This window comes from Pinus tabuliformis, chromosome X (assembly GCF_031772625.1).
Source record: "Pinus tabuliformis cultivar Carrire ecotype Pingquan chromosome X, CPIR1, whole genome shotgun sequence".
In the NCBI taxonomy this organism is placed as follows: domain Eukaryota; kingdom Viridiplantae; phylum Streptophyta; class Pinopsida; order Pinales; family Pinaceae; genus Pinus; species Pinus tabuliformis.
In genome coordinates this window covers 91540701-91553785 of record NC_142308.1, presented here as the reverse complement: position 1 = coordinate 91553785, position 13085 = coordinate 91540701, and the positions used below count along the sequence as shown (strand labels likewise).

General features: G+C 42.2%; 1 protein-coding gene across 1 annotated transcript in view; it reads right to left on the bottom strand.

Moving 5' to 3' along the window:
• Window positions 1-390: 390 nt before the first annotated feature.
• LOC149138544 (putative DNA primase large subunit) overlaps window positions 391-13085 on the bottom strand; it is a 127811-nt gene continuing 115116 nt past the window's right edge. Inside the window, exons 18-19 of the mRNA XM_089446597.1 lie at window positions 982-1089; window positions 391-778 (exon numbers count right to left, since the gene is read on the bottom strand). Coding sequence (XP_089302723.1) covers window positions 719-778; window positions 982-1089 — 168 coding nt within the window. The 3' untranslated portion in view covers window positions 391-718. The remainder of the gene's footprint in view (window positions 779-981; window positions 1090-13085) is intronic.

Below are 13085 nucleotides of genomic sequence, written 5' to 3'. Positions count from 1 at the left end.
TACCAACGAAATAATTTCGGACTTTTCAATTGTTGACAATAAGCAATTAGCTAGAATGTCAAATTTAAATGTATAATGTACTGGAAATGTGTGACTATGCCTCTTCATATTTCATCAACCACCTGGAGAAAATTATTTAATCTGGAATAAATAATTTGAATATACCAAAAAAACTGGGCAATGGACACATATAAGTAACCATAGTTGCCTATTGTGGTTACTTGAAATATATTATGGCTTACATAAAACATAACTATGGAAAGCGTACTTGAAATATGTTATGGCTTACATAAAAAGTAACTATGGAAAGCACTCTTGAAATATGATACAGAATTATGTATACTCGCAGCATGCTATCCATACTAACCAATGATCTGCCAACAACACATCTTAAATAAACAGCCTTGAAAGTGCCATATTGCTTGGGCATTTAACGATAAAAGCGTTTCCGCTATTTTCATGCATGGAAGCTACTTTGGCAACTCTATTACACATAAAGCTCAGATGAACATTGCAGTTCATTGGATTCTTGTTCTCCCGAATTACAATTTTGCTCAGCTTATAAATTTTCAGCTTATCACATACAAATCACCCTTTTGCAAGAGTGATAATCTTGTTGACTTAAGGTTATTTTCTGAAAACAAACAATATTTAGCAAGACCAATACAATCCCCAAAGTACTTTCCTGCTCTGGAATCTAGGAGAGAACAATCCTTTATCAACTTCTTTTGGACTTCACTGGAGTTACAGGAGATTCCCCGGATTCAAACGCTGGATTCTGTGCAGAAAAGAATTGACACAAAAATGACAATGTATCAAGACAACGTCACAGAAGATGTTTCTAGTTACCTTTTTTATTTATAACAAATTTAGGCATCTTATCGTTTAGCTGAAAAATACCTCATAACAGAGAGAATTTGGGGCAAAATCAGAAATGGCATAAAAAATAAAATTGACTTCGTTAAACACAGAAGCACAAACCTTCGCTTGTAAGACTTTTTGGCTCTCACTAAAATACTGATTTGGATGGTTGATCCCTGTGTCACATGAACATGCATGAAGAGCTTCAAAGGTCAATGTGCATGCCAGCTGCAAAATATAACATCAAACAAATCAGTAAAAATATATCAGAGAAAAATTGATGAGTAAATATCACAGTTGTCATATGCCCAAGTCTATAATATCACTTACAACCTCAGATCAAGCAACAATAATGCTCCTGTTAAAGAAGGTTTATCTGTAAGCATTTTAAAAAAGAAAGAAAGGAATTGCAACTTCCAGTAGCTAAGTTCAGGTTATTCTCTCCACATTACAAAATCGACCTGTCACCACCCATAAAGCATATCTACATCCCTACTTTACTGTTTTTTATCACTATGAAGTCAGCCCTCTCCAAAGCATATATCACGACTTGGTGCCACCCTTATAAAGGGCCTTACAGACAAGCAACTCAAAGTATGTGGGAACAGATTTGCAGAACTGGAGAGGAGAGATTTAGAGACTAGAATCATCCCAAACATTTGTAAAAGTTATCATTGAACATAAGGGATTAAAGACATCTTTAGCTATTAATGCATATGGTATTAAAATGTGGAAACCTCATCTTATGAATCTATGAGATTTCATGATGCCTGAAACGATCAAAGCTGGTGCTTTTCCGACAATAAATGTAAGGCTTCCAATAAAAGTCCAATATGTTTCAATTGAAGTGCTTAGGCAAATAATATTCCATTTGAGTTTTGTATAGTTATAAATGGGATGAAACCCAAAGTACATTCAATAGGCCTTAAATTGCATTACTTTAAAATCCTCTACTGGCAACCTAAAAATTAAGGCCAAAACAATTCCATCAAAAACTGGAAATCGGCAAAACCAATCTCAAGCATTTTCTATTGCTGTGCTGCATCCAGTATGTCAACATATTTCTAATTTTCTACTCCTTGTGAATGTTAAAATGGATTCTCTTTGGACAGCAGTTTTGTTTCTACAACAATAGAAAAACAAATTTGCAGATAAAGGTGTATCCCATATATTTTATTCCCATCGAAACCAATAATGTTTGAATTCAGAATTCATATTTTATTTTGCAGAAGTCCAAACTCAAAATAATAGCAAACAAGTCCCTTATAAAGTAGGTGGAATGATGTCTCTTGTGGCAGTACTTCTACGTCCTGTTAGAAAATCAGAAAGGCAGAAAGATTTTTTTATACTTGATAATTAATTATGATGTTCTTGACTTCTTATTAAGTTTTATATCTTCTTTCTTTTAGTTCATCAAGCAATTACCAAAGCAAAAACATATAAAACAATAGACACCAGATATAGGCACTATGCCAGGGCAAAACCCCCCTTGAGGTGAAAACCCAGTCAAAATTCTCTTCCTTTCAATAGTATTTTTTGAGACTCTTCGCCCTAGACAAAGACCAAACCTTCATTCCACACCAAGTCAGCCTCCCAGATCTTCGACCTCTCTTCCAGCAATTTCGACTATGTAGCAGCTTCTGGCATCAGGCAGCGTTTGGCATTAGCGAAACTTGGAAGACTTCAATCTCCCAAACTAAGGCACAAAACAAAGACAGAAGCACCAAAATTTCGTTTTTCTTTTTCTCCTTAGACTTGTTGAAGTTTCTAAGTCTAACAATTAGAAACCCTCCATGTACTTTCTGATTTATTCCTTCCTACTTGTTCTGATTAATTAACATGTTATTTACCATGTAATTACTGAAAATAAACACAAGTACATGCTCAACACATTATAGATCATCAAATGAAGGAAACAGAAACAAGCACACAAATGTCACCGTTATTTCTGGACTAATGTCCTCGGAAAAACCCATTGTGAGAAAACTGGTGCAGCGATCTGAGGGTTTGATTTATTAAGCAATTTCAGAATACAATCTGGGTTCCAAATCCGGCTCAACCAACAAAGAAAAATCTCGGCAGTAGTACCTCTCCTTCGGAGACAGATGCTCTGGCTTAAACCCCAGATAAACACTCTGACAACTCCTCAACTCCAATCTGCCCCACGAAAAACCCTAGCGTTAGCCTCTAGGGACTGTGTCAGCCTCTTCTGCCCTCTGCATCAGCTTTCCTGGCAGTTCTGGCTTCTGCCCTCTGCATCAGCTTTCTCCACAATTCACGCTTCTGCCCTCTGCGTCAGCTTTCTCGGCTACTGCGTTGATCCTCCCGACACTATCTTTGTCTCTCTGCTTCTGTATTCACTGCCCCTCAGCTGCAACTCCAGATCACTCTCTCAACTTTCTTAGCAAACCCAGCCTCAGAAAGTCGAAATCTTGATCTCTTGGTGTGTTCTGCAAGTGACCCTCAAGACTCCTCTTATACTTTTCTCGTTGACAAATCAACGGCCGAGATTAAGTCCCTAATCAATGGCTAAGATTAGATCTAGCTTGATCCATGACTTTTGGACTATTCTAACACAGTTTTATATTAATTCACATTAATATTTTATTTTCCCTAAGTTTAGACTTAGGGACTCCATTAAAAATATTAATTATTTTAATATCTCTCAATTTGTTTAGAATTTGCCCAAACCATTTCTTAGTATTGGAGATCTCATGTGCCTTAGCCTCTCCACCAATTTTCGTGGCTAGAGCACATCCGATGCTACCCCAAATCAACACTCCCTTTTAGCGAGGACTGCATCTTGTACTGCTACCCATGGCCTTGCCACTGCCACTGCTACATTGGTACTGCAACTCCCTCTGCATTCGTGTTGCTACCCATGGCCCTGCCACTGCCACTGCTGCATCTGTACTACAACTCATCTCATCATGCTGCCCATAGCACTACCACTGCTAACTGCTGCACTGCAACTTAGTTACTGAGAAGTAAGTAACTGATCTCTAGGCTAGAGACACTCCCGATGTTGAAGCTCCCTCTGTCGCTAGCAAGTGCTCCCTCTCTGACCTCTGCTCTGCTGCAACAACTCCTTGCATCGATCACCGTTGCACACCTCTTTGTGCCATCCTGCACTGGTGCAACACTCTTGTGCCTCTCGCACTGTTGCAGCCTGGTAGCCTCGTGCTGTCCTGGGAATCCTGCAAGACCTCTGCTCTGTTGCAACAACTCCCTGCATCTATCACCATTGCACACCTCTTTGTGCCATCCTGCACTGGTGCAACACTCCTGCACCTCTCGCACTGTTGCAGCCTGCTAGCCTCACGCTGTCCTGGGAATCCTGCAATGTAGCTCTCTCTGCCACTCCATCCTCATCCATCTCTACTGACATCCGCCAGTCTTGCTACTGCTCTTCCATGCTCCCGTAACCAGGTATAATCCAAGAGGTTGGGTACCTCGAGGATCCTGCCCCTCATCTTTTGAAGTTCTCTTGACTATAACTCAATGTCTCCCCACTTTCGCTCAAGTGGTGTGTGTGCACTCATGGCACAGTCATCGTTTGTCTCCACTTCCTTCTCTACCCTTGCTGGCGCTGCCTTGGTCTCGGAAGCCTCTCCCTTGCTCTTCTTCCTCGGACACTGGGTCGCATAATGACCCAGCTCCCCACAGTGGAAGCATTTGACCTTGGAGAGGTCCTTCTTCTTCCGCTTTTCTTACTTACCCTCAGATGCTAAGGCAGCATCCACCTCCTCCTCCTTGATTCTGATCCCCTTGTCGCTGCTTCCCGTCTTGGTCACCCTCCTGATCTCTTCTTGGCGATGAACCACCCACATTTCCTCCCAATCTGGAAGGGTCGCCCTGCCCAGTATGCTCTAGACAAACACCTCCTAGTCTTCTGAGACTGCATTCGGGGTTGTTCTCACCATCAACTTTGGATCTAGTGTGGCCCCTATGGAAGTCAATTGATCTCGGATCTCCTTCATGTTGAAATTTGGTACCGGAGGACAGGTGGTTCCCTAAGGCTTTGATCTTTGGCCTAGGGAAAAGTGTCAAAAAGAACTTAATTTTTCTCCTAAAGTGACTTTATAATTTTTATAAAGTCAAATCTAATTTAAAAGTGACTTTAAGTGATAAAGTTACTAAAGTCTAATTTTAAAGTGACTTTAATAAAGTCAATGTAAAATTAGAAAGGAAAAGTGACTTTGGAAATAAATGACTAAGTGGGTCTTTATTAAAGTGGGGTGAATTAAAAAATAGAAAGTGAGATTTAAATGAGCATTTAATCTCAGCCCTAGATCTCAATCTATTTCAGCGATTGGATTTAGGGATTCCGCAAAAGTCACTTAGGGTTAGATTAAAGGAGGGAAATGAGGAAAAGGTTATTCATTCTTTCATGAGCAGATTGAGAGAAGGAGAGCAAGAGAGCAAGGGAGATTTCTGGACAGTGAGGAGAAGAAGGCAGCATCTTGGCACACATTCCACGGCAGCGTTTCAGCAAGACCGTACAGCTGAGTTAGCACACAGTGAAAGGCAGACTTTGGGCACGATTTTCTAAAAAGGTCGTACAATAGTTTTGGTTCAAATTCCAAGGAGGCCATATAGCAAGTTAGCACAGAAATCGAGGAGCAGAAAATCTGAAGTTTGCTGACACGTTTTTCGAGGGAGGCTATACAGCAAGTGGCTATACCTTGGCACGCTTTTCTAGGCAAAAATCTGTATAGATGTACTACTGTTTTTTGCACAGAAATCGAAGAAAACCGTAGAGCAACATTTATGACAGCTTTCACGCTTTTCTAGGCAGTCCATACAACAACATTTAAGGCTGAAATTTGGGCACAAAAATCGAGGAGGCCGTACAGCATTTATTGTTGTTCTGTTTTGCTGTTTGCAAGTCTTTCCAATTGGCTGTGAGGCACGGAAAACAAGATAAGTTGTAAAAGTTTGCTTGCTGATTTTTTGTTGAATATTTCTCTCACTGTAAAAGGCATTTTCTAGAAATAAGGAGCTTTCGAACTAGTTTTCCCCGAGAGTTGTAGGGGGTTTTTCCAGGGTCACCTTGACCAAAAATCACTATGTTTAAATGTGTTAAATGGCTGTTTGTATGTGCTGATATTTATTTTTGCAATTTCCAGCATTCTATAATATTTCCAGAATTTGTGTTTTCAGCAAAATTTATTTTCCAGTTGTTGAATGTATGGATATGGGAAAGGGCATTTAACTATTTTGGAGAAATAAGGTGAAACTGAAAACCGAGGTGGGAAATGAGAAATTTCTACATGGTATCAGAGCTTGAGTGCTGAAGTGCAGTTTGGGACAGCAAGAAGGAAAATTACAGCTTGCTGTTTTTTTCACTCAGAAAATTCCAGCAAGCTGATTTTTCACAAACAGCAGTTTTATCTTTACTAGAGCAGTGCTATTTTCAGTTTTAGGACAACAAGACGTCATTGGGATTAAGGGTAGAGGATAAGTTGGATGGGCATACCAATTACAGCGTTTGGAAGGAGAGAATGCAGAGTATCTTTGAGGAGGCAAAAGTCTGGGACATTATGGTGCATACCACACAGAACCATGTTGTTGTGCCTACTGATGCTACTCAGTTGGATGCTTATAATAGAAAGAACAACAAGGGTAAGAGACTGATTCTAGACGGAGTCAAAGACCATTGCATTCCTCATGTGAGAGGAAAGAGAAATGCCCATGAGATGTGGACAGCATTGTCCAATCTCTACCACAGTACCAATGAGAACCGGAAAATGGTCCTGAAGGAGAAGCTAAAGACCATTAAGATGGGTAATGATAGTGCAGTTGGATATCTCACAAAGATTACTAATGTGAGACATGAGTTGGCAGCAGTTGGAGAGGTCATTCCACCCACTGAGTTGGTGCGGATTGCAGTGAATGGCCTCCCCCGTTCATGGATGAACTTTGCTGATGGGGTTTGTGCATGTGAGACCCTTCCCACATGGGAGAGGTTTTGGGATGATTGCATTCAAACAAAGATCAAGAAAGGTCAGCTTGGGGCAACCAAACCAGTTGAGCAGGATGAGGATGTAGCACTGTTGGCAGAAGGCAAAAAAGGCAAAGGGAAGAAGCAAGCTTCCACAAGCAATGGTTGGGGCAAAGGCAAAGGTAAAGGTAAACAGGGTAACACACAGAAGGACTATTCCAAGGTGAAGTGTTGGAATTGTCAAAATATGGGACACTATGCAGTTGTTTGTCCAGAGAAGAAGAAGAAGAAAGGGAAGAACCAGAGCTTGGCAGCTTCAGCAGAGGTTGAAGACTTTGCAGATCGTTTTGACCGGGAGTTTGGGTTCATTATGTGTGAGTCCTCTAGTGCAGGATCACCTACCACACAGGTTCAGAGGGAGCATGCTTTTCCCTCGATTAACAGAGCATCTTCGGGTATCTGGTATGTGGATAGTGGGGCTTCATGTCACATGACAGGAGAGCTTTCAGAGAGTGGCACTGATATAGAGGTAGTACTCGGTGATGATAGAGTTGTTAGAGCAGTCGGTGTGGGGACACTGACATTTAAGAGGGAGTCCAAACCTCTCTTGAAAGTGTCAGATGTTCTTTATGTGCCAGGGATGAGGAAGAACCTCATATTCGTCTCAGCTTTGGAGGACAGAGGATATGAGGTACTGTTTAGGAGAGGACAGGTGTTGATGTATCCCAGGGGCACTCCAGCTGATTCAGCTAGAGTGATAGGTGTACGCCATGCAAAGGTGTACAAGTTTGCATTCTAGCCCCTTTTGGCATTGAGCAGTAGTACCGACAGCAGAGCTAGCAGTCCTGAGCTGTGTGAGATTTGGCACCGCAGGATGGGGCATATGTATCATGGAGCCTTGAGGACCTTGCGGGAGATCACTACAGGTGTGCCAAATTTCAGTACTGATCACTTTGATACTTACAGAGGATGTGCGATGGGCAAGTTTGCCAAATCCCCTTTTCCCAGCAGTGACAGCAGAGCGACTGGGATACTCGATCTGATTCATTCCGATGTGAGCGATCGGATGTCTCATGTTTCCTTGAGTGGATATGAGTACTATGTTTTATTCATTGATGATCACTCCAGGAGGACCTGGATTTATTTCTTGAAGACCAAGAGTGAGGTCTTCAAGTGGTTTCAAGAGTTTAGAGCTCTTGTGGAGACACAGACAGGTCTGAAGATCAAGTCCCTAAGGTCGGACAATGGGGGAGAGTACACCCTTGGAGAGTTGTTAACTATTGTGTGGAGGCAGGCATTAGGAGGGATTTCATTGTTCCTTACAACCCCCAGCAGAACGGGGTTGCGGAGAGGAAGAACAGATCCATTGGAGGGTTGCCAAAGCCATGTTACATGATCAGGGGTTGTCATTGTTCTTGTGGGCAGAGACCTGCAACACAGCTGTTTATTCGCAGAACAGGAGTCTGCATCGTGCCTTGGAGCACATGACTCCAGAGGAGGCTTTTTCTGGAAAGAAGCCTGATATTGGTCATCTTCGTATCTTTGGGTGCATTACATACTCCTACATACCCAAGGAGAAGAGGACCAAACTAGAGCCCACCGCAAAGAAGGGTATCTTTGTGGGCTACAGTGAGACCTCAAAGGCCTTTCGGATTTACATTCCTGCACAGAGGAAAGTTGTTGTCAGGCGGGATGTGAAGTTCGAGGAGGACAGGGTCTTTAGGAGGTCACGAGAGTTAGAGTATCTGGATCAGCCAGACCCTCAGCAGCAGTTGAGTCAGTCGTAGGGATCCAGTGGGCAGGGATCAGGAAGATCCGGAGGTACATCTAGGACGATGTTAGGTTCGTCAGTGAGCAGTGGCTCGTCGAGCCAGAGGGGTGGTGCTCAGGGCAGCATGCAGAGCATTCCACAGAGCAGTTCACTAGGGAGTCCACTGATGGACAGTTCACACGGTACCTCAGCTTCTACAGGTTCAGGTGCAGGCAGGAGGACAGCAGACAGACAGTCAGGAGTTCAAGCTCCTGATGATGATGATGAGGAGGAGTTTCATTCTCCAATGGGAGAAGTATACTCAGGGAAGAGGAAGCCCAAGTGGCTTCAGGATACCTTGAGAGATGCCACATCTGTTGCTGAGCCTAAGAGGTCGGTCAGAGAGAGTAGATCACCTCAGAGGTTTTGTAGCTATATGCAATGGCTACCAACATCCTTGACTCTGAGCCTTCTAGCTATGAGGAGGCAGCTAGCCAGCAGGTCTGGAGAGAGGCCATGCAGGAGGAGTATTCTTCTATCATGAAGAATGATGTTTGGGAGGTGGTGTCGAGGCCTGAGGGAAAATCCGTGGTTACTTCTAGATGGCTTTACAAGGTAAAGCATGCTGTAGATGGCAGCATTGAGAAATTCAAAGCGAGGTTTGTGGCTAGAGGGTTCTCCCAGGTAGAAGGAGTTGATTATGAGGAGACCTTCGCTCTCGTGGCTCCATATACTTCGATCCACTCCATTATATCGATAGCAACAGAGATGGGTTGGAAGGTCCACTAGATGGATGTGAACACTGCATTTCTCAATGGCTTCATACACGAGGAGGTGTACATTGAGCAGCCACAGGGCTTTGAGGTGCATGGGAAGGAGTCCCATGTGTGCAGACTGAAGAAGGCCCTTTATGGCCTGAAGCAAGCTCCCAGAGCTTGGTACTCCAGGATAGATACATACTTGCAGGGGATGGGTTTCACGAAGAGTGAGGCAAATCTGAACCTTTACTATGTTGTGATAGGTGAGGAGCCTCTCATTCTGGTGTTGTATGTGGATGACTTGGTCATTACAGGTGCAAAGAGACTCATAGAGCACTGCAAGAGAGATCTTGCGGCGGAGTATGAGATGAAGGACATTGGCTTGATGCATTACTTTTTGGGTTTGGAGGTGTGGCAGGAGGAGGGGCATATCTTCCTGGGGCAGGGGAAGTATATTGTGGACATCCTTGGCAAATTCCACATGGAGGATAGTAAACCCATGTCGACACCGATGATCACCAAGTGGAAGAAGCTTCATGCTTCGGATTCCGAGTTGGTGGATCCCACATTGTACAGGCAACTGATTGGTTCCTTGATGTATTTGGTCAACACTAGACCAGATATTTGTTTTGCAGTCAACACGATGAGTCAGTTTATGTGTGAGCCTAGGAAGGTTCACTGGGTGGCTGCAAAACACATTTTCCGATACTTGCAGGGGACAGTGGATTATGGTCTGGAATACAGGCAGGGGGATGGAGTGAGATTGGTAGGTTATACTGATTCTGATTGGGCAGCTTGTGCTTCTGATAGGAAGAGCACTTCAGGGTGTTTTTTTGGGTTGGGTTCAGCAGTAGTGTCATGGTTCAGCTGGAAGCAGCAGTCAATAGCATTGAGTTCAGCAGAAGCAGAGTATATGGCAGCCAGTCTAGCTAGTTGTGAGGCCATCTGGCTTCACAAGATGTTGTTTGGCTTATTTGGTCAGCCGTTGAGACCTTCAGTGATTTACTGTGATAATCAGAGTTGCATTAAAATAACGGAGAATCCAGTATTTCATGACAGGTCAAAGCATATCGGGATCAAATATCATTTCATCAGAGACTATGTTCAGATGGGAGCTGTGAAGCTTGAGTATATTCCCACTGATGAGCAGGTTGCAGATATTCTTACCAAAGCCTTACCACGGGGCAAGCATGTCTACTTCAGAGACAAGATGGGTGTGGTGAGGAACACCTTCCTCGGTAAGAGGGAGTGTTGAAATTTGGTACTGGAGGACAAGTGGTTCCCTAAGGCTTTGATCTTTGGCCTAGGGAAAAGTGTCCAAAAGAATTTAATTTTTCTCCTACAATGACCTTATAATTTTTATAAAGTCAAATCTAATCTAATTTAAAAGTGACTTTAAGTGATAAAGTTACTAAAGTCTAATTTTAAAGTGACTTTAATAAAGTCAATGTAAAATTAGAAAGGAAAAGTGACTTTGGAAATAAATGACTAAGTGGGTCTTTATTAAAGTGAGATGAATTAAAAAATAGAAAGTGAGATTTAAATGAGCATTTAATCTCAGCCCTAGATCTCAATCTATTTCAGCCATTGGATTTAAGGATTCCGCAAAAGTCACTTAGGGTTAGATTAAAGGAGGGAAATGAGGAAAAGGTCATTCATTCTTTCATGAGCAGATTGAGAGAAGGAGAGCAAGAGAGCAAGGGAGATTTCTGGACAATGAGGAGAATGAGGCCGCAGCTTGGCACACATTCCAAGGCAGCGTTTCAGCAAGACCGTACAGCTGAGTTAGCACACAGTGAAACGCAGACTTTGGGCACGATTTTCTAGAGAGGCAGTACAATAGTTTTGGTTCAAGTTCCAAGGAGCTCGTACAACAAGTTAGCACAAAAATCGAGGAGCAAAAAATCTGAAGTTTGCTGGCACGTTTTTCGAGGGAGGCCGTACAACAAGTGGTTGTACCTTGGCACGCTTTTCTAGGCAGAAATCCGTACAGATGTACTGTTGTTTTCTACACAGAAATCGAGGAAAATCGTACAACATCATTTATGGCAGCTTGCATGCTTTTCTAGGCAATCCGTATAACATCATTTAAGGCTGAAATTTGGGCACAAAAATCGAGGAGGCCGTACAACATTTATTGCTATTCTATTTTGTTGTTTGCAAGTCTTTCCAATTGGCTGTGAGGCATGGAAAACGAGATAAGTTGTAAAAATTTACTTGCTCATTTCTTGCTGAATATTTCTATCACTGTAAAAGGCATTTTCCAGAAATAAGAAGGAGCTTTCGAACTGGTTTTCCCCAAGAGTTATAGGGGGTTTTTCCAGGGTCACCTTGACCAAAAATCACTGTGTTTAAATGTGTTGAATGACTGTTTGTATGTGCTGATATTTATTTCTACATTTTCCAGCATTCTGTAATATTTCTAGAATTTGTGTTTTCAGCAAAATTTATTTTCCAGTTATTGAATGTATGGATATGGGAAAGGGCATTTAACTATTTTGGAGAAATAAGGTGAAACTGAAAACCGGGGTGGGAAATGAGAAATTTCTACACTTCAATCGACCGAGGAAGGTGTCGATCTGTTCTCCCGTCTGCGTCTGGTATGAACGCAATTGATTTTCTAGAAGCATCTTCCTCTGCACGGAAGTATGCTGATACAACTTGGTTAGGGACTCCCACCACTGATTCGGATTTCTCGGCTAGAAACCCTCGGTAGTAGCTCCCTCCTCCTTGGCCTTGCCCTGTTAGGTACTGTTCTGACAACAGTACCCCACCAGCTCCACTCTGCAACTTATCCATAGCTTCTGCGTCACCCTCTCTGGAGCTGTGTTGTCTCTCCTTCTGTTGCTCTGCCTCTCTGCTATGCTAAATTGTAGGAAACATTGCCCAGGGGTTTGTTTCCGGCCGAAAACGAAAAGGAAATGAGGAAACTCATAGCGTACGGTCTGGAAACTCGTTTCCAGTTGTACTGGCTCGTTTCACTCTGGGGAAACGTGGCCAGTACGGCTGGAAATGAGTTTCCAGACTGTACGACAGAGTTTCCAGTTAACACTTGACGTTTTCTTTTATTTTTTCGCTTCTAATTTTTTGTTGGGCGACTAAATATCTTCTGGATTCTTTTAGATGCCTCTCTCAAGTTATAAAAAAGATGATTTTTTTTAGTGGGGTAGCTTGATGTTCAAGCCTATGGCCCTGGTGTTGATATGCAGTTCATGGTAACGTTAAATTCTTAAAGTAAAAAGATGAAAATGAAAGATAAAGGAGACATTTTTACTTAAATTTTTAACATTACCATGAAATGACTCGAGATGTTTGAGAGTGGTTTCGCCCTCATTGGATTTCATATGGAGAAAGTGTAATTTTAGATTTCACTCGAAATCCACCAAACTTATCTATTTTTCAGCATTTTAGGATTGGAGGGATTGCATTGTTTCCATTGGATTTTCATGTACTAGGGTATGGAACTTGTATTTAATCAAGAGAACCAAGCCCGCTATGCAAGGGAGACTCCCAATAATCAAGAGCACCTAGGGTACTAGGGTATGGAACTTGTATTTAATCAAGAGCACTAAAGTCGTTTGACTATGTAGGAGGAGACTCCCAATCAAGCACGAGACAAGAAATTAGAAATTTCTCGTGGCCGATTTTGGATATTGCTATTTTCATTATGTGACCATTCATGAGTAAATGTGATGTAAATTTAGAGACTTATAGTTTATGCATTAACAATTGACAATTTAATCATAATGTAATAAATTAGAATGTATCATGT